Consider the following 24474-nt stretch of genomic DNA (forward strand, 5'->3'; position numbering starts at 1 on the left):
AACTTCTGGAATTCCACCCCCGACCCATAGAACGATATCCTTTCGTTGGCTATTCAGTCGTTTTCTCCTCATGTTCACCTCCCACTTGGCACTCCCGGAGATCCGAAGGGGGAAATTTTCCGTAGTCTTTTGCCAATGGAGAGATCATCATGACACTTTTTCAATTTCAGGCCACATGTCCTGTGGGTACACATTACGTGTCTATAATGCAGTGGTTTCCATTGCCCTCTGCATCCACATGCCGTTGCTCATTGCTGATTCTTCGCCTTTAGGGACAATTTCCCACCCCAAGGATAAGAAAGCGCCCTGAACCTGTGTCCGCTCCTCCGCCCTCTTTGACAAGGCCGTTGGCTGAATGAGGGTGACTTCTTTGGCTGCCATTGCTGATGACTTTTATTTAAAATCTAAGCGTTGGCCGGGTTAGAAACGGGGAATGAGGGAGTTTTGGTAACTAATCAAAGGCACTATCCATAAACCAAGGCGTAATCTATACATAGTGAGGGGCAGTGAAGTGAAATAGAAGGAAGACAAGGATTTTTGGTCAAACGAGTATAGCGTTGTATCAACAGCAGCAGAAAATAGTATAACGGGAGAAGGATACATCGTGAACACGGAGGTAGGACACAGAGTGAGCTACTGTGTGCAGTCCAGTGGTAGGGTCGTTCTCATCATGATCAGAATCGACAAGAGACTAACACCGACAACAATAGTTCATGTATACACGCCGACATCGCAAGCAGACGACGAACAGATAAAGAATACTGAACGAATAATTCAGTGTGTAAAGGGAAATGAAAATGTAATAGTCATGGAGGATTGGAATGTGGGAGGAAGTAGGAGAAAGGCTTTACGCATACTACGGGCTTGGTAGTAGAAACGAGAGAAAGGAGAAAGACTAATTGAGTCCTGCAACAAATATCAGGTAGTAATAGCTAATACTCTGCTCAAGAATCACAAAAGAGGGAGGTATACTTGGAAATGGCCGGGAGATATGGGATCATGGGCAGGCAGAGATCCGAAATCAGATATTAGATTTAGGTTTGTTTATGAATAACTTTCTGCTATCAGTCAAGATTTTCTTTTATTTATGTTCCGGAAAATGATTTCCATTTTCAAGTGTGTATTTCTTTGTATTACCGGTATGCCATTATTTCGTAATATTTTCGATGTGTGAGATTCTGCTGGGTTTGTTGACTTTACTGTAATATACAAAAAACGCGCAACTTTTTAGTTTGTTATCGATTTTTATATGTAATTAGTGGCGAAATTTGGAAGAACGTGTACTTACGGTTTTCTTATGATCCATTTGTGCAGAGCTTGACACATGTTAAGCATCACTCACAACTTTCAGTGCACAGTATACATCGAGAATAACGTTCATAAACAAACAGTCACAAAGATGGTTTTCGATGTAGTTGACAGAGATAGTGTTACAGGTCCTCCACAGAGATGCTTTTGTACAGAAGGTATTTATCTTAACAATATGGATTTGCTTACATCTTTTTTACAGTGGTGTTTATTTCTGTGTGTTACTACTTTTTTAAGTTATTGTCAAAGTATCTAAAGAAATTCGCCGATTCACTTTCTAGTTATTCGTTTATCACTTTGTCTTCGTGTTTTCTCTAATTTGTGTATATCTCCAATTCTTCTAACAAGTCCATTTCATGCCTTTTATTTAGCCGATGGAGTAATTTGACATTTTCCTCTACTTTTCCAAATGGGATGTGTGTCTGTTGTGTGCGTAGGCCTTAATGACCTTTGTGTGCGTGATGTTTGCCCCAGACAGAACACAGGGCATCCAGAGTCTGGGTAGGGATCGTCATTACACTCTATATTATGTATTAGTTTTTGTTGTAGCTTATTTGATGTATTAAACCTAACTCTGTGATTTTTGAGAATATTTGCTACCTTCTGTGATATATTCCCAATGTATGGGATGCTAGATATCCCATTTACAATGGACAAGATCAGATGTTGGTCTGTAAGGCGTACCCACGAGCAGATATAGACTGAGATAACAATTTATTAATGATGAAGAGTAGGCTGAAGTTTCAGAGATTAGTCACGAAGAATCAGTGGGCAAAGAACTGCGATACGGAAGTACTAAGGAATGAGGAGATGCGCCTGAAGATTTCTTAGGTTATAGATACTGCAATAATGAGTAGTTCCGTAGGCAATACAGTTGACGATAAATGGACATCTCTAGAGAGGACAGTCGCAGAAATTGAAAAGAAAACCGCACGTACATGGAAGGCAACTGCGAAGAAACCACGGATAACAGATGAAATACTTCAGCTGATCGTCGAATGAAGGATGATGTTCAGGGAAATTCAGAAATTCAGAAATACAAGTCAATTAGGAATGTATTAAACAGGAAGTGCAGGAAAGCTAAGACAAAACGGCTGCATGAAAAATGTGAAGAAATCGGAAAAGAAATGATTGTCGGAAGGACGGATTCAGATGGAAAAGTCAAAACAACCTTCGGTGAAATTAACAGCAAGCGCGATAATATTGAGAGTTCAGAGGTAATTCCACTTTTAAATGCAGAGGGGGTGTGAGACAGTATATGGTCTGTAGCCCCTACTGCTCAATCTATACTTCGAAGAAATAATGAGGAGAATAAAAGAAAGGTTCAAGAATGGGATTAAAATTCAGGCTGAAAGAATATCAGTGATAAGATTCACTGATGACATTGCTATCCTCAGTGAAGGTAAGAAGAATTGCAGCATGTGTTGAATGGAATCAACGGTCTAAAGAGTACAGAATATGGACTGATAGTAAATCGAAGAAAGACCAAGGTAATGAGAAGAAGCAGAAACGAGGACAGCGAGGAACTTAACATTACAATTGGTGATCACGAAGTAGACGAAGTTAAGGAATTCTACTACATAGACAGCAAAATACCTATGACCGAAGGAGCAAGGAGGACACGAAAGGTAGTCTAGCACTGGCGAAAAAGGCATTCCTGGCAATGAGAAGTCTGCTAGTGTCAAACATAGGTCTTAACTTGAGGGAGAAATATCTGGAAATGTGCGTTTGGAGCACACCAGTGACGCATGGACTGTGGGAAAACCAGAACAGGAGAAAATCGCGATCTTTGAGATGTGGTGCTGCAGAAGAATGTTGAAAATTGTGTGGATGGATAAGGTTCTCCGCAGATTCAGCGAGAAAAGAAACATAAGGAAGCCACTGCAAAGAAGAAGGGTCAGAGCGATAGGCCATCTGTTAAGGCGTCAGCAGATCATTTCCATGGTACCAGAGGGTGCTGTAGAGGGTAAACAGGCTAGAGGAAGACACAGACTGGAACACATCCAGCAAATAATTGAGGACGTATGGTGCAGTTGCTTCTTTGAGATCAACTTTACTTTGTCCTCCACAAGCTACAATCGAAAATAAAACAATTTCTAATACATGAAACACTCAAATGCGTCGTTAAAGTAGAGAAAGTCGAGCCTAGGAAAAGGTACCTCTTGTCGCTTATGGAGAAAAAACACGGGCCGACAAGAGGCCCCTTGACTACTGCGCATCATTTTGAAAAATAGCCTCTCCTGAATCCTAGCATCAATTGAGGCAACTGTTACTGGTTTCTCTCAATAGAAGAAAGGTACCTGGTACGATAGTGTCTGCTCCAACTACACGTTCCTTTTCCTTCGTAAGTTTACAAGTCACTAATATTGCTGATATTCAAACTCTAGCTCTGCTCATTTCTTTTTAAGAGTTAGCTACTATGAGTGGTTATTTATTTTAAACGTTTACCGTAGTGTATCTAGCTTTTGTAAAAGAATATTGGTAACAATTCAGAAAACTGCATATCCATCAGCGCAGCAATACAGTTAAAATTAAAAGTGACTGCAAAATTTTACATGTCTACCTGTGATTGACTGATGTGTGAGAGAAATGAGTAAAGATAAAGTTTTAGTTATATTAAATGAGATAGTATCGATAATTACAGTATTAACAGTGATAAAGGTTACAATGTGTGTGCAGATTATTTTTCGGAAAGATGTCTAAGCAGTGACGAATCAAGCGAAGATGGAGACCTACCTGAACAAGAAGAATCAGTTAACCTTTCAGAAACTTGTTTGCTAAAATACATTCCAAATGTGGATGAACTTTCGGTAAATAACTTCTACAATCTAGTTAACATTGGCAATGCTGTAGCTGAAATGGAAGTAAGTCATGACGTTCAGGAGGAAATTGCTGATGCTTGGAGTAACGTGTCACAGTTAATAACTGTACTGATTTAATTGAATGCTTTCATGCTGAAAACGATCACAGCCTTGTAGTGAGTTTCCTAGAAACTGGCCGTGGATGTAAGGAAAATTGTTGTCAGTTATTTCCTGCCAATGACTATTTGCAAATACGTTATTAATGCGCTGAAATCAATCATTACCATGGCAATGTTAATACAGTAGCTCAATTCATTTTAGGTCAGCTTCGCTGCCTGACCTCAGATTTACATTAACATATAGTTCGAAGAAAAAAAAGGCAAAAACCGAAAGTACACGAACCCAATACATGTCAAAAGGTAGGATGGTCTCGAAAACCACCTATATGTTTGGTCATCAGATCAGAATTAAAAGGGGTGAAACGTCATACTAAAGTGTAACACTCAGGTTTCATGGCAGAAGTGTATGGAAATACGGAGAAACTGAAAAACACTGTATCACGTTTTTCAAACAATGAATTTATGGTAAAGTTTCTGAACAATTACCCAGATCAGCACGCTATTATATTGCCTGACGAAAGCAGAACAGTATTCCAGACATGTCAAACCTCCTAGTGACTCAAACGAAAACCTCTGAAACTTAAAAACTGTCTTTTACAAATGAGGTGTTGCAAAAAACTGTACATTCGAAGATATTTTCTGACATTTGGAGTGAATTTTGCTCTGATATCGTAGTAGTCAACCCAGAAAAGATTTATGTGCTTTGTGCCGAAAGCAATTAACATTTGGTGCAGAAATGACTTTCGTTCCTGAAGAGACAAAACTGTAAATGATTGATGAAAAGAGATATCACCTACAGATTGTTTCTAAGGAGTCGATGTATTACAACGATACCATAAATAAAACTAGAGAAAACTTTGCAAATGGCGAGAAAACTTCTTTGCATTACCGGTTCGACATAGCACAACAAGTATACATACCAAGCGGTCCTATCTTTTTCCTTCTTTTTTTTAATTGCTGTTTGAAGTTGGTATTTTGGATGTTACGTGCAATACCACAAATAAACAAATAAAATATCTTATTCCTGAGAGTGCCAAAACAACAACAGGTTCTAATCTTATAGGTAGCCGTTTTCGTCATCATTTATAAAATAACAGTTTAGGAGAAGAAACGATGTTTATATCCATGCCGACAATTGGGTTGGACCAAACAAAATCATCATCTTGATGGTTTACTTGGCATGGAGAATTTGCCCAAAGAAAAACAAGAAAATCGCTGTGTCATTCATGCCAGTAAGCTACAAAAAAATTGCTTTTGATTGGACTTTCGAGCATTTTAAAAAAAAGTTTAAAATAACTTATGTCTCCTCTTCGTTAGACTTGCTTGACTGCATTGGAATGTTAATTCCGCTTTGATTGTTGGAACTGAAAAAGGTGAAGTTATTGTGAAAATACGTGACTGGTTAAGTTTTTTGCACAACAGTGGTGTCAAGAAAGTGTCCCTTGTAACTCAGTACATCAAATTTGAGCTGAATGTAGAGAACCAAGGCAAAGTGTATTGCAGATTAGACGTTACAGGGAATGTGTTCATGCACCAGATGTTGTCATTAGAAGATGGACCTCACTAATTCTCCAATGAAGTGACTCCAGAAGGAATGACAACGCAACCTCAATAATACCTTCAAAGATGTTTTATGTCGTCAAGTTGGACTTACTGCTGAAACCAAGAGAATTTAATGTTTAATTTGAAAATATTAATAACTCAAAACCGAAAATTTCCCGTGTGCTTCACAATTAAACCTTATTAACATTCAACCACCGCTAGCCAAGAAACGATTTGATATCCGCATACGATTTTAGCCTATGTCGATCTCCACGCAACTGTAATTTTTGTGGCAACTTGTTGTTCGCTGTCTGCCACATCTCTGTGTTGGCGATATGGATGACTTCTCCGAATTAAATGATTTATTATTGCTATGTGTGCCACTGAGCATTTCTGTGACCTTATAGATTCGACCGTACTGTCCAGTTTCATTCATTGTGTTTAATCTGAATGTTTCTGGCTATTGTCTTTATCATCTTTCATTAACAGTCTTCTCGAAAACACACACTGTAATTTACAAGGCTCGAGATAAAGTTGCTGCCACCCGTCTACAGCCTGTGTTTGCCCTGATACCTCACGCAGTCCTTCGTAAATCCTACCGACTTGCAGTCAGTTTCAGAGTATTTGTTAGATTTTTCACGACGAGGGCTGAACATTTTGTCCCATAACCTGGTAAACGTAGACTGCCTTCTGTGGTCCCTGGCTACACGAAACAACATACAGTTTCAAATGAACCTACCAATGTATTTTTTTTTAATTTTTGGTACCTATTTTCTGTGAATTATATGTGCAACGTACCGCATTTCGAACAGGACCAGTATGTTGACCACTCCTTCGGATGATATTCAGTTTCCTTGTATTATTCGCTGTCAGAGCCCCTCTTACCCTTCATGCGTTGTCAATTGGGTCATGTACGTTTTCCCTCAGTTTCACATGAAACTCTTCCATTTCGACACATTTGGCAAAGGGATGTGTGCATCTATTGAACCGCAAGAGCTGTGTTTTATCAGCTGAGCCAGAAGAACTGCGTTCATTGTTCATATTTGGTTCCACCACTACCCGATGCTTCCCCTCAAACCTCTTTTATATTGGAGTTTTTCGCTGTCTCTTGGGATTCTGAAAGTATTATGGTAACAGGCACGGACGATGAAATGTCTTGCACCAGCGTATAGTCCTGCCGACTATAAGGATTAATGGTTTTATATAAATAAAGAACACTGTGACATGGCAACACTGTCTAATGAAACTCCGGGTTGGGAATGGTTCTTATAAGATGTCCAGTTATTTGCACTTTGGAAACCATTTGGTAGCAGTTGTGACGTCATGCTTTATAATGGAAGCAAGACTGAAAAAATTTAAGATACGCTCATAGGAGACGCCATAGAAAAAATAAGTAAATACAATACAGACAATAATAAAGAGAGAACAACAAGACACAAAGCCCAAGAACAACGTGCTTGGATTAAAGAGGGTGTAAGACAGGGATGCAGTCTTTCCCCCTACTGTACGTACATTGAGGAAGCAATAACAGAAATAAAAGAAATGCTCAAGACTGGGAATGAAACTCAAGGTGAAAGGATACCAGTGATGACATTGTTTTTCCCAGTGAAAGCAAAGAAGGATAGCAGGATCTCTTGAACAGAATGAACAGCCTAATGAGTAAAGAATATGCATGGAGAGTAAATCGCAGAAAGACGAAAGTTATCAGAAGTAGCAAAAATAAGAACAACGAGAGACTTAACATCAGCATTGGTGATAGTGAAGTAGATGAAGGTAAGGAATTCTGCTACCATGGAGAAAAATAATCAATGACCGATGAAGCTAGGCGAACATAACAAACAGACAGGCATAGGCAAAGAGGGCATTCCTGGCAAGAGCAGTCCACTGGTATCAAACCTAGGCCTAAATTTGAGTAAGATATTACACAGAAAGTGTTTTTCGAGCACAGCATTGTATGGTAGTGAATCGTGTGTAGCGGGTAAATTGTAAGGGAGCAGCATTTGAGAAGTGGTGCCACTGAAGAACGTTGAAAATTAGATTGACCGATGAGATAAGGAATGAGGAGGTTCTCCACGATTATGGAACACTGACAAAAAGGAGGGGCAGGGTTGGAGGACATGTTTTAAGACATCAGGAAATAACCTACGCGGTACTTGAAGGAGCCGCAGAGGATAAACGTCAGAGATTGGACTATATCCAATAAATATCTGAGAACGCGGGGAGATAGTGCTACTCTGAGAAGAAAACGTTAGTGGTCGGCATCAAACCAGTCAGAAGACTACTAGAGGCGTTCAGTACGTAATGCAACACAATTGTTTTCTGAAACCAGGACCGTTTTATCCGGGATTCCAACACACCACATTATTCGCCACTTTCATTCGCTACAGAACTCTATTTTTCAGCATAATTTCCGTTCAGTCCGAAGACCCTCCGCAAGCGTTCTGGGAGGGCCTGTACGCCTGCGTAATGTTTCTCCACTGCATCAGCAACCTCCCCACCGCCCACGTACTTCTTCCACGGAGTGCCTGCTTCCGCGGGCCAAACTCATCGCTCTTTATTTTACGGTCTTCTGTTTAGGCAGCCAGGTACCTGGCGGGCACGCGACTTTGAATACCCCAACTGGTAGACGACTGTATCAGCATTACCGACAGATACGCCAAGTTGTGCAGCGAGGTTTTTGACTGTGATCCGGCGATCACCTCGAATGAGAGTGTGCGCACGTTCTACCACTGCAGGAATGACAGCTGTGTGCGGCCAGCCGGCTCGGACTTTGTTGCAAAGATGACAGACACCTCCCCACCTCCCCTACGACTCACTACGCTTCTGATAGCTGCCAGGTCTTCATAGACATTCTGCAGGCACCTGTGAATATCTGCGATGCTCTGCTTTTCTGCCAAAAGAAACTCAGTGACAGCTTTCTGCTATGGAGGCTCAAGCATGAATATTCCTCGGTGTCCCACAACGTTTCTTCAACAGAAACTGGCCGGGGAAAAAATAAGTTGCATTACTTACTGAACATCTTTCTTATACATATTGTTGTTTGTGAAAATAAGAAATTCTGAAGAACTCTACTTACAAGGAGACGGCACGAGCGTGAGGTCGGGGTGTGGTGAAAGAGGACCCCTAATGCCTCACGTGGTTAAAATATTAGGACGCACTACCCGGAAAATCCTGGGAAAAATCGATACAAAGTTTCTTAGGAGCCTTATGAGTATAAAATGTCAGTCCATTGCCGAGCCGCCGTCTGGCCTAGATGTTTAGGGCTCGGACTCTTACTCCAGAGGTCTCGGGTTCTATTCCTCCTCTGGCAATTTTTTTTCTTCTGTTTCATTTTCTTTTGTTATTCCACTAATTATCCAGAAAGTTTCCCAAACCTACATTATCTTTAACAAATTAGTTACATTATTGAATAAAAATTATTTTCTTTTTGTCCAACAACACAATTCGTGGCGGTGCTTTTTCCTTTTTTCATTGTAAAGTATATAAGGAGAATCATTGGGTTTTTAATCAGAATAACAAATTCTATTGGGAAACATTCACTTTTTATACATATAATAATTATAAACAAGAACCGCAGTGGTAATTACCGTAAAAACAAACAAAGCAATAATTTTTGCGACAACTTGCGCAACATATAAAAGCGGATTTTTTACAATCACAGGGCGTTTGCAATAAATCTGTACAAAAATATGCCACATTAACATTTACGAAAATGTTTTGAGTTTCTGATAATTTTGAGACAAACCAGGCATATTGAATCATGTCTCAGAATATTGGTGACCATAACTGATGGTGAATTATAGAGTGAATTTTTATACAGTCTTCCCGGGAATTAGTTTCACGATTCTCCTGTAACAATGCGCTGCAATTTTGCTGCAACAGAAGGAAAAAAAAGTGCCGGAGGAGGAATCGAACCCGAGACCTCTGGCGTAAGGGTCCGAGCGCTAACCATGTAGGCCAGATGGCAGCACGGCAACGGACTAACATTTTATACTCATAAGGCACCTAAGAAACTTTGGATGGATTTTTCCCGGGATTTTCCTAGTAGTGCGTCCTAATATTTTAACCGTGTGAGGTGTTAGGGGTCCTCTTTCACCACACAAAATTTCGGACAAATCCCGGACCCCACGGTCGTGGCTAATGGCTGACTTAATCGAAGGCTTTCTCGAAATCGATATTCAGTACCACCAATGTCTGTGCGTGTTGAGCCATCAGAAGAAGACCGTGTCTTTTTAGGAACAGATTCCATGTATGGTGATTTTGATGAGTATATTAGACGCCTATTTTGAAATGAAGATGTCTGAGGGGTATGTCTGAATCTTGCTTCTATGACACGCTATACGATTTTTGAGTCTATGCATAACAACGTTATTAGCCTATAACCCGTTATTCTCTTTCTTGCCTTGGGAACGAGTATTACACATCTTTTTCAGAGTATAAGTGCCCCTAGCTCTGTTTCTCGCTCACTCTTTCCGTCTCGTTCTTGACGACTAATTAATTGTGACAGCCAGAGCGAGAGCACCAGCAGCAGCGAGTACTGTTTGTATAAAGCGTTTATTTTGCATTTTGTTTACGACCTTCCACTAAGGAAGGGATTCTATTTGTGTTTATCTGCTCTGCATAGTAACTAACAGTTCTTGATAAAACTTTACGTAGTTTTCGTGCTAGATTTCTTAGTGTTTTCTTGATCGTTTAGAACAGAAAGCGCCCTAAAACCGTCTTTTGTTTGTTTCGCGGCCGTTAGCCACTAGTCACTTGAATCAGCAGTTGTCTTGTGACAGCCAGAGCGAGAGCACCAGCAGCAGCGAGTACTGTTTGTATAAATCGTTTTTGTACTTATTTGCTGCGCTTAGCTTTTAAATAGTTTTTCTGGGAAAACCTAGCGTAGTTTTCGCGTCTCGTATTTCAGTGAGTGTTTCTTGATTATCAGAGTAGCTCATCAGAAGATTATCTTGGGAATTTGTCACCGTATAGAGTAGGGTAAACATAGTCATGTGTAGGGACTGTGGTTGTTGTGAGCGGACGCAAGGAGAATAGGCCACTCTTCGGGGGCAGGTGGAGGCTTTGTCTGTTAGGCTCATCGAGCTCGAGGCGCAGGCGTCGGCTCGTAGTGGCGTTGGGGCAACTGTGGTGAGACCTATGCCTACTTCGGTGGCCTTGGAATCACATGGAACCCCTGATGTCGCTGCGTCTTCCGGCAGTGAGCATCTTACCGGTCAGCCATCACTCCAGGGTGAATGGCGGACAGTGGTGGGCTCGCGCGTGCCTGGCCGAAAGGCGAAGGTGGGATCTGGCCGCGTGGCAGCTGCCTTACCCCTTTCCAACAGGTACGGGGTGCTTCCTAGTGGTGATGACATCGTTTCCGAGCCACCACAGGATGCCTCGCCTGTTGGGCCAGTGGCCGATTCTCCGGCAAGGTCCCGACAGTCACAGAGGGCGGGCCTATTAGTTATAGGGAGCTCCAACGTTAGGCGGGTTATGGAGCCCCTCAGGAAAATAGCGGGTAGGTCGGGGAAGAATGCCAGTGTGCACTCGGTGTGCTTGCCGGGGGGTCTCGTCCGTAATGTGGAGGAGGCCCTTCCGGCAGCTATTGAACGCACTGGGTGTGACCGGCTGCAGATAGTAGCACATGTCGGAACGAATGACGCCTGCCGCTTGGGTTCTGAGGCCATCCTTGGTTCCTTCCGGCGGCTGGCTGATTTGGTGAAGACAACCAGCATCGCACGCGGAGTGCAAGCTGAGCTTAATATCTGCAGCATAGTGCCCAGAGTCGATCGCGGTCCTCTGGTTTGGAGCCGTGTGGAGGGTCTAAACCAGAGGCTCAGACGACTCTGCGACTATAATGGTTGCAAATTCATCGACCTCCGTTATTGGGTGGAGAACTGTAGGGCCCCCCTAGACAGGTCAGGCGTGCACTACACACCGGAAGCAGCTACTAGGGTAGCAGAGTACGTGTGGCGTGCACACGGGGGTTTTTTAGGTTAGAGGGACCCCCCCTTGGGCGAAACGATAAAATACCTGACGGCTTACCAGAGAGGACATTATCATCGTTGATAAAGAACGTCCGTCCTCAGAGACCAAAAACAGGAAAAGTTAACGTAATATTGGTAAACTGCAGGAGTATCCAGGGCAAGGTTCCTGAATTAGTATCTCTTATTGAAGGAAATAGTGCGCATATAGTATTAGGAACGGAAAGTTGGTTAAAACCGGAAGTGAACAGTAACGAAATCCTAGACACAGAATGGAATATATACCGCAAGGATAGGATAAACGCCAATGGTGGAGGAGTATTTATAGCAGTAAAGAATTCAATAATATCCAGTGAAGTTATTAGCGAATGCGAATGTGAAATAATCTGGGTTAAGTTAAGTATCAAAGGTGGGTCAGATATGATAGTCGGATGCTTCTATAGACCACTTGCATCAGCAACCGTAGTAGTTGAGCGCCTCAGAGAGAACCTGCAGAACGTCGTGAAGAAGTTTCGTGATCATACTATTGTAATAGGGGGAGACTTCAATCTACCAGGTATAGAATGGGATAGTCACACAATCAGAACTGGAGCCAGGGACAGAGACTCTTGTGACATTATCCTGACTGCCTTGTCCGAGAATTACTTCGAGCAGATAGTTAGAGAACCAACTCGTGAAGCTAACGTTTTAGACCTCATAGCAACAAATAGACCGGAACTTTTCGACTCCGTGAATGTAGAAGAGGGTATCAGCGATCATAAGTCAGTGGTTGCATCAATGACTACAAGTGTAATAAGAAATGCCAAGAAAGGAAGGAAAATATATTTGCTTAACAAGAGTGATAGGGCACAAATCGCAGAATATCTGAGTGACCACCATCAAACGTTCATTTCTGAGGAAGAGGATGTGGAACAAAAATGGAAAAAATTCAGAAACATCGTCCAGTACGCCTTAGATAAGTTCGTACCGACTAAGGTCCAAAGCGAGGGGAAAGATCCACCGTGGTATAACAATCATGTACGAAAGGTACTACGGAAACAAAGAAAGCTTCATCATAGGTTTAAGAGTAGTCGAATCATAGCTGATAAGGAAAAGCTGAACGAAGCGAAAAAGAGCGTAAAGAGAGCAATGAGAGAAGCATTCAACGAATTCGAACATAAAACATTGGCAAACAATCTAAACAAGAACCCTAAAAAGTTTTGGTCATATGTAAAATCGGTAAGCGGATCTAAATCCCCTATTCAGTCACTCGTTGACCACGATGGCACCGAAACAGAGGACGACCGAAGAAAGGCAGAAATACTGATTTCAGTGTTCCGAAACTGTTTCACTGCGGAAAATCGTAACACGGTCCCTGACTTCAGCCGTCGCACGGACGCCAAAATGGAAAATATTGAAATAAACGATATCGGAATTGAAAAACAACTGCTATCACTTAGTAGCGGAAAAGCATCCGGACCAGACGAGATACCCTTAAGATTCTACAGTGATTATGCTAAAGAACTTGCCCCCTTTCTATCAGCAATTTATCGTAGATCGCTGGAAGAACGTAAAGTACCTAGCGACTGGAAGAAAGCGCAGGTCGTTCCCATTTTCAAGAAGGGTCATAAATCAGATGCGAATAATTATAGGCCTATTTCGCTTACGTCAATCTGTTGTAGAATAATGGAACATGTTTTGTGTTCTCGTATTATGACGTTCTTAGATAATACAAATCTCCTTCATCATAACCAACATGGATTCCGCAAACAGAGATCATGTGAAACTCAGCTCGCCCTATTTGCCCAAGAAATTCACAGTGCCGTAGACACTGGCGAGCAGATTGATGCTGTATTCCTGGACTTCAGGAAGGCATTTGATACGGTTCCGCACTTACGTTTAGTGAAAAAAATACGAGCTTACGGAATATCGGACCAGGTTTGTGATTGGATTCAGGATTTCCTAGAAGAAAGAACACAACATGTCATTCTTAACGGTTCAAAATCTGCAGATGTAGAGGTAATTTCGGGAGTACCGCAGGGAAGCGTGATAGGACCTTTATTGTTTACAATATACATAAATGACTTAGTTGACAACATCGGTAGCTCCGTGAGGCTATTTGCAGATGACACGGTTGTCTACAAGAAAGTAGCAACATCAGAAGACTCGTACGTACTCCAGGAGGACCTGCAGAGGATTAATGCATGGTGCGACAGCTGGCAGCTTTCCCTAAACGTAGATAAATGTAATATAATGCGCATACATAGGGGCAGAAATCCATTCCAGTACGATTATGCCATAGGTGGTAAATCATTGGAAGCGGTAACGACCGTAAAATACTTAGGAGTTACTATCCGGAGCGATCTGAAGTGGAATGATCACATAAAACAAATAGTGGGAAAAGCAGGCGCCAGGTTGAGATTCATAGGAAGAATTCTAAGAAAATGTGACTCATCGACGAAAGAAGTAGCTTACAAAACGCTTGTTCGTCCGATTCTTGAGTATTGCTCATCAGTATGGGACCCTTACCAGGTTGGATTAATAGAAGAGATAGACATGATCCAGCGAAAAGCAGCGCGATTCGTCATGGGGACATTTAGTCAGCGCGAGAGCGTTACGGAGATGCTGAACAAGCTCCAGTGGCGGACACTTCAAGAAAGGCGTTACGCAATACGGAGAGGTTTATTATCGAAATTACGAGAGAGCACATTCCGGGAAGAGATGGGCAACATATTACTACCGCCCACATATATCTCGCGTAATGATCACAACGAAAAGATCCGAGAAATTAGAGCAAATACGGAGACTTACAAGCAGTCGTTCTTCCCACGCACAATTCGTGAATGGAACAGGGAAGGGGGGATCAGATAGTGGTACAATAAGTACCCTCCGCCACACACCGTAAGGTGGCTCGCGGAGTACAGATGTAGATGTAGATGTAGAAAGTTTAATAAAATTCGTGGGGAATACCATCTACTCCTGGGCTTCTATGTTCTGTCATGATCTTTATTGTATTCTATTTCTTTTTCGACCACAGGTTCTGACAAAGTGGAAATACTTCCCAATGTCTGATATACGTGCAATCTTCTAGCAGCTGTGCCGTTTTTTTGTAACATCAGATGGTCGTGCTTCAACAGCCATTGCAAATGACCTATTTATTGTCCCTCTCCCCTCCTGGCTAACACATTTGTTCCCAGCTCCAGACAGCTGTGTATCTGTGTCGTTATTAAAAATCGTCATAATTGGGTAATTTTCCATCAGTGTACTATTTCTTCTTCATTTCCTTAAAAATAATTCCAAAAGTACGAATCTGGTAGGTTACTATGATCCGACATGACTTGAAGAATCCTAACAGCTATATAAAAATCTGAGGCATACGTATCTTTGTCGCTGGTGATAGGCTTACAATTCCAGTTGTCCGAACTATTAAAGCACCCTCCATGAGTGCAATTACCGCCTTGTAACCTGTTTTGCATGACACACCACGAACGATACACAGAAGAAAACTTAGAAATCGGAGTCATATCATGAAGTGGCTCATGCACGTGATAAATAATTTGAGTTTTAGATCCTCTCGGATGAGTAATTTTATGTATAATTTCGGTGGATTTTTGTCAGTAGCATAGCACAGTGGGATCGCACACATATTGTTTTGTCTTTCTAGTATTAGACTAACAGGATCTCCGACATATGGTTGGAGGTGACGTCACCAGCCAACCAGTCACGTCATTCGATTTTATCAGTGGTGTAGGTATGTGTTCTAATTTCAGGAGCCATAACATGAAGCGACGTCATGACCACGTGACCAACTTATAAGCATAAATACAGTTTTACAGTTGCCAGCGATTCCTCATATAAAACGTAATAAAACACTAGCTACAGCAGCAACTGAAAAATTATTCTTACATTTGCAATGCAATGCATTACAAAGTTATGAGCATGTGTGTTTTAGCGGAAACGAACACTATCTCTGTTCTACACGTTCAGTTGCAGCCTCTAATCGTTACTAGAGCAGAAGATGCCTCCAACATGCTCCTCTCTCATGACAAACACATGCTAACGGATGATGTGGAAACGCACACAATATTTACACTGCAGTGTGGGGTACGTCTGCACTTGTCTTGCTGTGTTGCTGTACAGAACTGACCGACACTTGACTGTTAATTGATCCCAGCCACAGTAGCGCAGATAGCTGTCCTCGACTATTTATCGGAAGGTGCTTGTTTCGATACCACGTCATAATTCTATCTATCTGTATGTGTCACTTCTATCAATTCTTAGCAATAGAGGGGTATGGTTATACGTTAGTGTGTTTGCGGAAGGTACAAACAGGATTGTATTTATCGTTAAATAATGCGTTTCATACGTTGTTTAAAGCTATATATCAGAGTATTTTGTTAAAATCATGTGCTGTGGTAATTTTCAAACATGTAAAGTCATATATTTACGTATATCTGACAATGGAAACGTGAGTTGTAGGAGGAAATCGGTTAAATTATAGCAAATTACAATGAGAGGTGGGATGGCTTACAGAAAATGTCAAGACGACATTAATTTATAGCAATATAATCACATACCGTAAAGTCTTATATCGTAAATTATGTTAATATTTATCGCTATTTTTTTGCAGAATATGCCATGGCCTACTGTAATTCATTTGTAGGAATTCAGTCACACCCTGTAATGAGAATGTGTCTCACATCGCAAATAACGTTTATATTTGCCACCGTTTTTTAAGTAGGAAACTAATGATCCTTCTGCTACAGTATACAGACTTTGAACGACGAAACTCACGCAACTGCTCTAGTGAGTGCGGTGGAATTGGAGGGCGAGGGGGGGGGGCGAAAACTCGCCAATTTAAATGTTTTACTATTGATGTAGAGACATAAGAAAAAGGGAGAGAGGGGAGTTTTTCCGGCTACTTATTGGCCAAGATCAGAGCAGGGAGTGTGATCTGTGTCTGGTCCCAGAACTAACTGCAATTTACTGAGAGACGTGACAGAGTATTAGGTTGCATCCTGAATCTCACACAATTGCCCAAGACCTCACACAATTGCCCAAGACGTGGGTTTCCATGGGGGGTGGGGACAGAGGGTTCCCTGTGTTGACCTGAAGATACAAAGTTCAGTTGCATTAGGTGTGTGGGTAGAGTTCCCTGAAGTCTTAACTTGACACTGAGGTGTGATCTTCATCTGTGCCCGAACCTGCAGTGGTTCCCTACTAGCCAGCAACTACCAGACACAAACGGATTCTACGTATCTACTCCTTTCCTTTGGATAAAATTTCAGTAGCTCAGGAATTCAATTTCCTCAAGTACGTTGGACAAAAACCGCTTTTCGCGATTATTAAGAACATCAGAGTTGTATGTGACAATTTCTGAGATTGACTGGCGACTGCAGAAGACATTCGAGACTGGGAATCACTAGGGAAGAGGTCTAGCTCGAGGCTGTTGAGGCTAAACCTAAGATTCTACTTCCTGGTTCCCACGATGACTGTGAAGGTCTCTTGGAAAGATCTCCACGAGGCACTGATAATGTGGACGTTGGCACGGGCATACAGTGCTGCCTTGTGCCTTGATATGCTAATAGAGGTCGTAGGTCTGTCTGCTGCAGGGCTCAACCAGCTGGTCAACATCGAGAAGCAGTGCTGTCCCACGCCTTCATATTTTCGTGGGTTGTAGGTAGTGGCAGATTTGTCTGCCACGAGACTGAAGCAGCTGCTGTGATACTCCACAGGCACGGATAAACAGCGCTTGATATGTTTGTGGATTGTAGCTGGTAATGGATGTGTCTGCTGCAGGGCTGAACCAGTTGCTGTGGTACTACGCGGACATGGAGAAGCAGCGCTGCCCCAATGGAACAGCCACATCCCCTCCCCCAGGCTCCATGGACCCCAAGGACCCCGACGCCTGCGTGGTTTGGCGCCGGTTCGCCAAGTGAGTAACTCATATCTCCCATGTGTGTGTGTGTGTGTGTGTGTGTGTGTGTGTGTGTGTGTGTGTGTTCTTCCGACCTGTTCTGTTCAACATAACGCCATAGATAACACCAGCGCTTCTGGCCTAAACAATGGCAAGTTTATCACCTGTAACTGGTGGTAAGTTCCTGTGGGACCAAACTACTGAGGTCATCGGTCCCCACCTGTAATCGGATGCGTTGTAATCAGGAGTCGTGCTGCATCGAGATTCTTTGCTCCCAAAGGCGCAATGCCATTAGTGAGCAGTTCCTGCCTTACAGATGTGGCGCAGCTCTTGCGGGTACTTCACCAGAGGCAATGCAGCTACCTCCGTCGTAGTGCCAACAGCAGCCTACGGGTAGGATGGCACCTGTTGCTAGCTTTCGTCAGATCGTGCAATGTGGCGCAGGTTGTTGCAGTGAGTATTACACACGTGTCCGTACGCCAAGAGCAGAAGCGAAGGCGTTCTTGGCATACAATTTGCCAATCCTCCTTTCTTGTAGGTACCCAGACAGTTCATCAGACCACTGACGACATATGTGGTTTTCTGCACACTCCTATGCACTCCAACGTGGTCGCCTGTTGCATCTGAACGCCCACCTACCCGGACATTGAACTGTCCCACCAGCTAGCGACATGTAGACTGACAACAACGCCCGTTTCAGTGTGTTCGGGCCACTGTTACTATTGGCTCAGGCGCGCACACCGTGATATTTGTGGTCCTACACAGTGCTCATTGGCCACCAGGCGTTGGCCACACCCATTATCTGCATCACTAAACGTCCAAAGCGGTCACCTGGTCCCTATTGCAGGTTGCCAACCTAACGGCTTCCAGGAGCAACAACTATTTTGATTTTCGGTATTTCACATAATTATTGACCAAATTTATAATTTAAAATGCTGTCTTAATCTACTTATTAAGAGGTATAATCTTATGTTAAAGATTTAACACAATAAGTCTAGAATTAAAGTTAGCAGCTGTGTATGTATCATGGGCGGCATAGCACACAGCGCGCAATTTACGCAGATTGTATTCATCCAGTGTATGAGAATGAGAGTATTCAGAGCCTTCGAAAAAACTTATCACGTAATCCGAAACTTTTTCAAAACTTCAAATAAATGAAAGGAAAAAAATCTATCGCTTACCATATTTTCGTTGTTTGTAAGTAAAACTCTAGCATTAGGCGTGATGTCTTAATTTTTTATTTCTATACTACTGGGACAATTCATAACACATTTTGCAGGTAGTATCCACGCAAACCACTGAATGGGCTGCGAAATTATATAATCGCACAGCTTATAGTTCAGGAGATATGAAAACATCAAAACGACTAAAAAGTTTTATACGTGGGAGTTGGATTCTTTAAACAATGGGATTGTTACTGGTATACCCTGACAGGACTGGTAACACGGTCACGTGGTGACAACGCTACATAGTGTGTCCCAGTCGCGTTAGGACGGCTTGTGTGAAATTCCAAACTGCAATGCTATCACGTGACGAGCTGTGGCGTTTCGATCATTAGAGTTTCAAAATGAAGGCGTTGACATTGCTGTAGCAGGCATCCTGGCCGCGAAGGCAACAGTATGTGTCACACTCGTTGGAAAAGGGCAGTGGTGCAGTGAGGCCACATGAAGTTCTTTGAAGCCTCCAGCGTTTGTGGGCAAGACTTCATCTAATTCGACTCTTCCATGACGGCACCCAGCACGCAAAGCGACGATTGTGCACTAGTTTTGGCCAGCTAGTGGATCACATCCCTGGATCACCCACAGTATTCGCCGAATTTGGCACCAGCTGACTGGTTGTTCCCCAAATTGAAGTTGGCAATGGAAGGACACTATTAAGACACAATTAATGACATCCAAGAAAACTGCACTGAAATACTAAATGCAATTCCAAAAAAGGACTATAGTTATTGTTTCAAAACTTCTAAAACGATTTCACGTGTGTATTAATTCAGGGGGAGACTGTTTTGAATACAGTGGTTTTGTGAATAGAACCTCTGACTTTTATTTTTCATGGCCACGGGAATGGGACACAATCCCTGTTGTACTTTGGTGTCAATTCTACACGTCACTCACCACTGTGACTTTAACCATTTACAGAAGATGAAGTACCTACGTGTACAAAATCGGCTGCACAACGTGCTCAATTGTAGTCGTAAGCTTGGCTGTGGTGTGCCCGCAGCCTGTTCGAGACGACGCAAACCCTTTTCTGGGCCGTGTTTGGCCTGGTTGACCTCGACAACTTCGAGCTGGCCGGCATCAAGAGCTTCACGCGCTTCTGGGGGATGCTCATGTTCGGCACCTACTCCGTCATCAACATCGTGGTGCTGCTCAACCTGCTCATCGCCATGATGAACCACTCCTACCAGCTCATTTCCGTAAGTTCTGTAAGTCCCGCACTATGTTTGAGCCTCACCTCTCTCTCTCTCTCTCTCTCTCTCTCTCTCTCTCTCTCCCTCTCTTCTCCACTCTGCAGCTGCTTCTCACTGCTAGCCAGTGGAACGTGGCACGCACACGCCTGAACACAAAGCGCACGGCACAGCACTCGCCAGGTGTCTGCAGTGGATCTGGACCGACACCGTAGACGCGTGGTGCGGTGCTCGGCACACAGGTCCCTCGAGGCAGCGGTGGAGTGTGGGCGTGATGGCAGCTCTCACAGCGCTAGCAGTTCACAGGGACAGTGGGTCGTCAGCCTTGTACTAAGTGCACTTTAGTGATTTTCAGTCTGGGGAATACATACTGAACGTCGCCTTTCCTTTGAGTTATCAGTGTCTCTGATATTGGCAATTGGTTACATGATGAAACTGATTTGAGGGAGAGCGATGTGTCAGGTCTGCAATACAGTTTCCTGACAGTTCCGCTCGTATAACATGTTTGCCTACTGTGTCAGCAACAGAAGGTCCTCCTCATTTCGTGCACTCGATCAGAGGAATCGGACAAGTTCGTGTTAGTGTCACCAGGCTGTGATGAAGAACTGTACAGAAATACCGTGGACCTTCGAAATAAGGCAAAAACAACAAGTGTTCCGTCTCTCATTTGGTTACCTGCAAGAACGATTTTGTTTCTTAAGCAGATCATAGTGTCTCAATACCCACTAAATTGGGAAAATTTTTTGTTCAGGTGTGGTGCTGTTTACTTTATTCCTTCTTTTGTCATTGTATACTACTATTTAGTTGTGTTTTATTCTTGTTTTCTGTACATTAAATGCATTGCGCATAATTGGCCAATTATGGAACTTTAATTAGTAGCTATGACAATTAAAAACTGTCATATGGAGCGATGTAATACTACTGAAGTAAATATAACCAGAGAAGTTTGCAGTAACAATTAGTAGTTAAGAGATAAACGAAAGACGTTATTAGCATTATATAATGATAATAATGAAAATAACATCAGTTTAGATACATGTGGTTGACATGAACTTGTAGCACAGGTTAGGAACATGACTGTGCACTAATAATGATAATAACATAAGAGTGCATGTTTCCTCATGTGGTGCACTCAGGGGCTAAATATTGTTGCAAAAATACAATCAGAATCTGGATACTATCATTGGGAGTCTCCATCCATGCAGTTACAGAATGAGTCCTGATAGCTGTCTGTAATGAAGAAGTTACAGAACAGCCACATCCTGAACACGTTACATGCAGGCCAGGGGAGCACTTGTATCCGTAATTTTCCATAGCAAGTTTACACACTTTTAGGCTCATATGGTTCGTGACAACAAATTAATAGAAGCACACATTCTTCCGTTAAAGAGTTAGTTAAATAACTTAAATAAGTAGGTAGTGGGTTTAATTAATGACTTATTTCGCTTGATAAATCTGTTTTGAGGGTGGATATCCGTCCGCTTACATAATGTCTTGAGATAGGTGAGCTTGCCCCCGAGATGCCGTGGGTGCAAATCTGCATGCATCTTGTGAAATATGCTGTAAGTTGTCTTCTGTGAGAGATTTTGCTTTGTGAACCCCTTTAATAACAAGACAGGTATGTAGGTAAATTAGTAGCATGGGAAAAAGCACTGCAGTTGTTGCATGCAAAAAGCCAACGAATGCAGTGGCACATAGTCTCTGGAATGCTTCACTGTAGCACATATGCTACATGGTGGAGTAAGGTAATTCTATAGTAAGGCCGGAGCAGAGTAGTTAGTAGACGCCGAATGGAGAAACAATTGCCATATAACCTGAGGGAGGGAGCGCGTAATCGTGGATATGCGGGCCTGCTGCTCCCTCCACAATATTAGCAATGCTGGACCGTTGGAGGATGACGCTGAGAGCACTCTTCGATTGGAGGAAGTCGCTTCCGAGGTAGCAAGTCAAGTGTCAGCCAACAGTCAGAGGTCGCACAGAATAACTCGGTCCTCGTGCATTCCCACTCTAGCTGCCGAGTGCGCCACACCTTCACTACAGTGAGCGGCCACCTCAGCTTGTTGCCACGTGCTGAGCTGCGTGCTTCATCCATTAGAAGCGCCCATCTCAGTTGTTCGTGTGCCGATTTGCTTATTCAGTATCCTACCCGTGGACAATTGACTTGGCAGATTATTGGTCTTAGTGGCATAACAGTTAATGCAATCGTTTGCAGACGCGCTAGCTGCAGCTTAGAAGTACCGCATGTGTGTAGGCTTCAGCTGTCGAACTGCAACTACCCCTCGGAACGGAATTGCACCCATTATGGTTGTCCCTCCCCTAATACATCACAATGCAGGTAAGGGCCGAGTCATTTAGCACACACTCTAATTTTAATTAGACTTTAATTTCCATTTCACGTCTGTAGTTCTACAATGGCGCTTTTCTGCCCTGCTTGAAGTTCGATGTTAGTGTACCTAATGTGAATAGTTAAATGCAAGGACAGCAAACATTCCCTTATGAATAGCACCCAAGTCAGGCACATATCACCCTTGCCCATGCACCCTGCCCCTACTCCCTCAGCCCTTCCCTATCCCACTGCCCTAGCCCCATTTCCCCAGCTGCACCCTGTCACCCACCCCCTGCCCTGTGCCCCACACCACCCTTCCCCCTGCCTCCCTTCCCTCTGCCTCTCCCCCACTGCCTACTCCTGCCCCACTGCCCCTACCTCAGGCCCCTGTCTTCTTCCCCTTCCCCTGCCTCTGCCCTGTGCCCTTACCTCCTGCCCCCCGCTTCTTTCCCCTGCCTCTGCCACCCTGCCTCTCCAACTGCCCCCTTTCCCCTACCACTGCCCCTCTGTTTCTCCCCCTGCACCCTGCCCACTTGCCCCTGCATTGGCCCCTGTGCCCCTGCACCCTGCTCCCTCCCCCCTACCTCTGTCCCACTGCCTGCACCCCAGCCCCTTGTCCTGTCCCCCTGTGTCTGCCCCCTGACTTCTTTCCCCTCCCTCTGCCACCCTGCTGATACACCTGCCTCCTTTCTACTACCCCTGCCCCTCTGTCTGCCCCTGCTCACTTCCCCCTGCATCGGCTACGGTATCCCTGCACCCTGCTCCCATCCTCCTGCATCTATCCCCCTAACCCCCTCCCAACTGCCCCTGCCCTCCTGCCTCTGTCCCTGCCCCCTACTCTTGCCTGAGGCCCTGTGCCCAGATACCCCTACCCCTTCCCCTTCCCTCTGCTTCTACTCCTTACCACCCTCTTCTGCTGCCCCACTGCCACTGCCACTGCCCCTGGCCCTGCCTCTGCCCTGCATCACTGCCACTACCTGCTGCCCCTGCCCTGCCCTCTCACCCTGTCCCCTCCACCTTCCCATTGCTCACTGTCCCCTAACCCTTGTCTCCCTGCCCTACCTGCTCATGGCAACCTGCCCACTGCTGTTTGATGTTGCTGCAACTTCATCCTGGTGCTAGCTCAGACATCTGCTGCACACTGCATTCCATTTTGTGTCGGGCAGTACCGTACTGCTAATGACATCGCGCCCTTCTGAGCTGCCCAGCGTTGCACTGTATTCAACTTTTGCCAATTCAGCTCCTTAACTGCTAATCTTACGAACTCGTCATAATATCGACATTTAGCATGTTCCGTCTAAATGACACCAGCCAGCCAGTTTTGTAGGTCAGTGCTTCACGAATGAGAATACATAATGCGTGGGGGTTTGACCTAGTCATTACAACCGTATAATGAGGCTAGTAACGTAGCATGATGGCCACCTGCCAATCATTCTACATCAACATCTACATACATACTCCGCAATCCACCATACGATGCATGGCGGAGGGTACTTCGTACCACAACTCCCAAACAGAACAAGGGAAAACTGGCTGTCTACATGCCTCTGTACGAGCCCTGATCTCTCTTATCTAATCTTTGTGGTCTTTCCGCGAAATGTAAGTTGGCGGCAGTAAAATTGTACTGCAGTCAGCCTCAAGTGCTGGTTCTCTAAATTTCCTCAGTAACGATTCACGAAAAGAACGCCTCCTTTCCTCTAGAGACTCCCACCCGAGTTCCTGAAGCATTTTCGTAACATTCGCGTGATGATCAAACCCACCAGTAACAAATCTAGCAGCCCGCCTCTGAACTGCTTCTATGTCCTCCCTCAATGCGACGTGATAGGGATCCCAAACGCTCGAGCAGCACTCAAGAATAGGTCGTATTAGTGTTTTATAAGGGTCTCCTTTGCAGATGAACCACATCTTCCCAAAATTCTACCAATGAACCAAAGGCGACTATCCGCCTTCCCCACAACTGCCATTACATGCTTGTCCCACTTCATATCGCTCTGCAATGTCACGCCCAAATATTTAATCGACGTCACTGTGTCAAGCGCTACACTACTAATGGAGTATTCAAACATTACAGGATTCTTTTTCCTATTCATCTGCATTAATTTACAT

General features: G+C 43.7%; 1 protein-coding gene across 1 annotated transcript in view; it reads left to right on the top strand.

Annotated features, from left to right (window-relative positions):
• Positions 1-24474, top strand: part of LOC124605243 (transient receptor potential-gamma protein-like) — a 454685-nt gene that overhangs the window by 255495 nt on the left and 174716 nt on the right. Inside the window, exons 9-10 of the mRNA XM_047136797.1 lie at positions 17518-17653; positions 19856-20060. Of these exons, the coding sequence (XP_046992753.1) occupies positions 17518-17653; positions 19856-20060 (341 nt within the window). The remainder of the gene's footprint in view (positions 1-17517; positions 17654-19855; positions 20061-24474) is intronic.

The sequence above is a fragment of the Schistocerca americana genome, chromosome 3 (assembly GCF_021461395.2).
Source record: "Schistocerca americana isolate TAMUIC-IGC-003095 chromosome 3, iqSchAmer2.1, whole genome shotgun sequence".
Classification (NCBI taxonomy): Eukaryota; Metazoa; Arthropoda; class Insecta; order Orthoptera; family Acrididae; genus Schistocerca; species Schistocerca americana.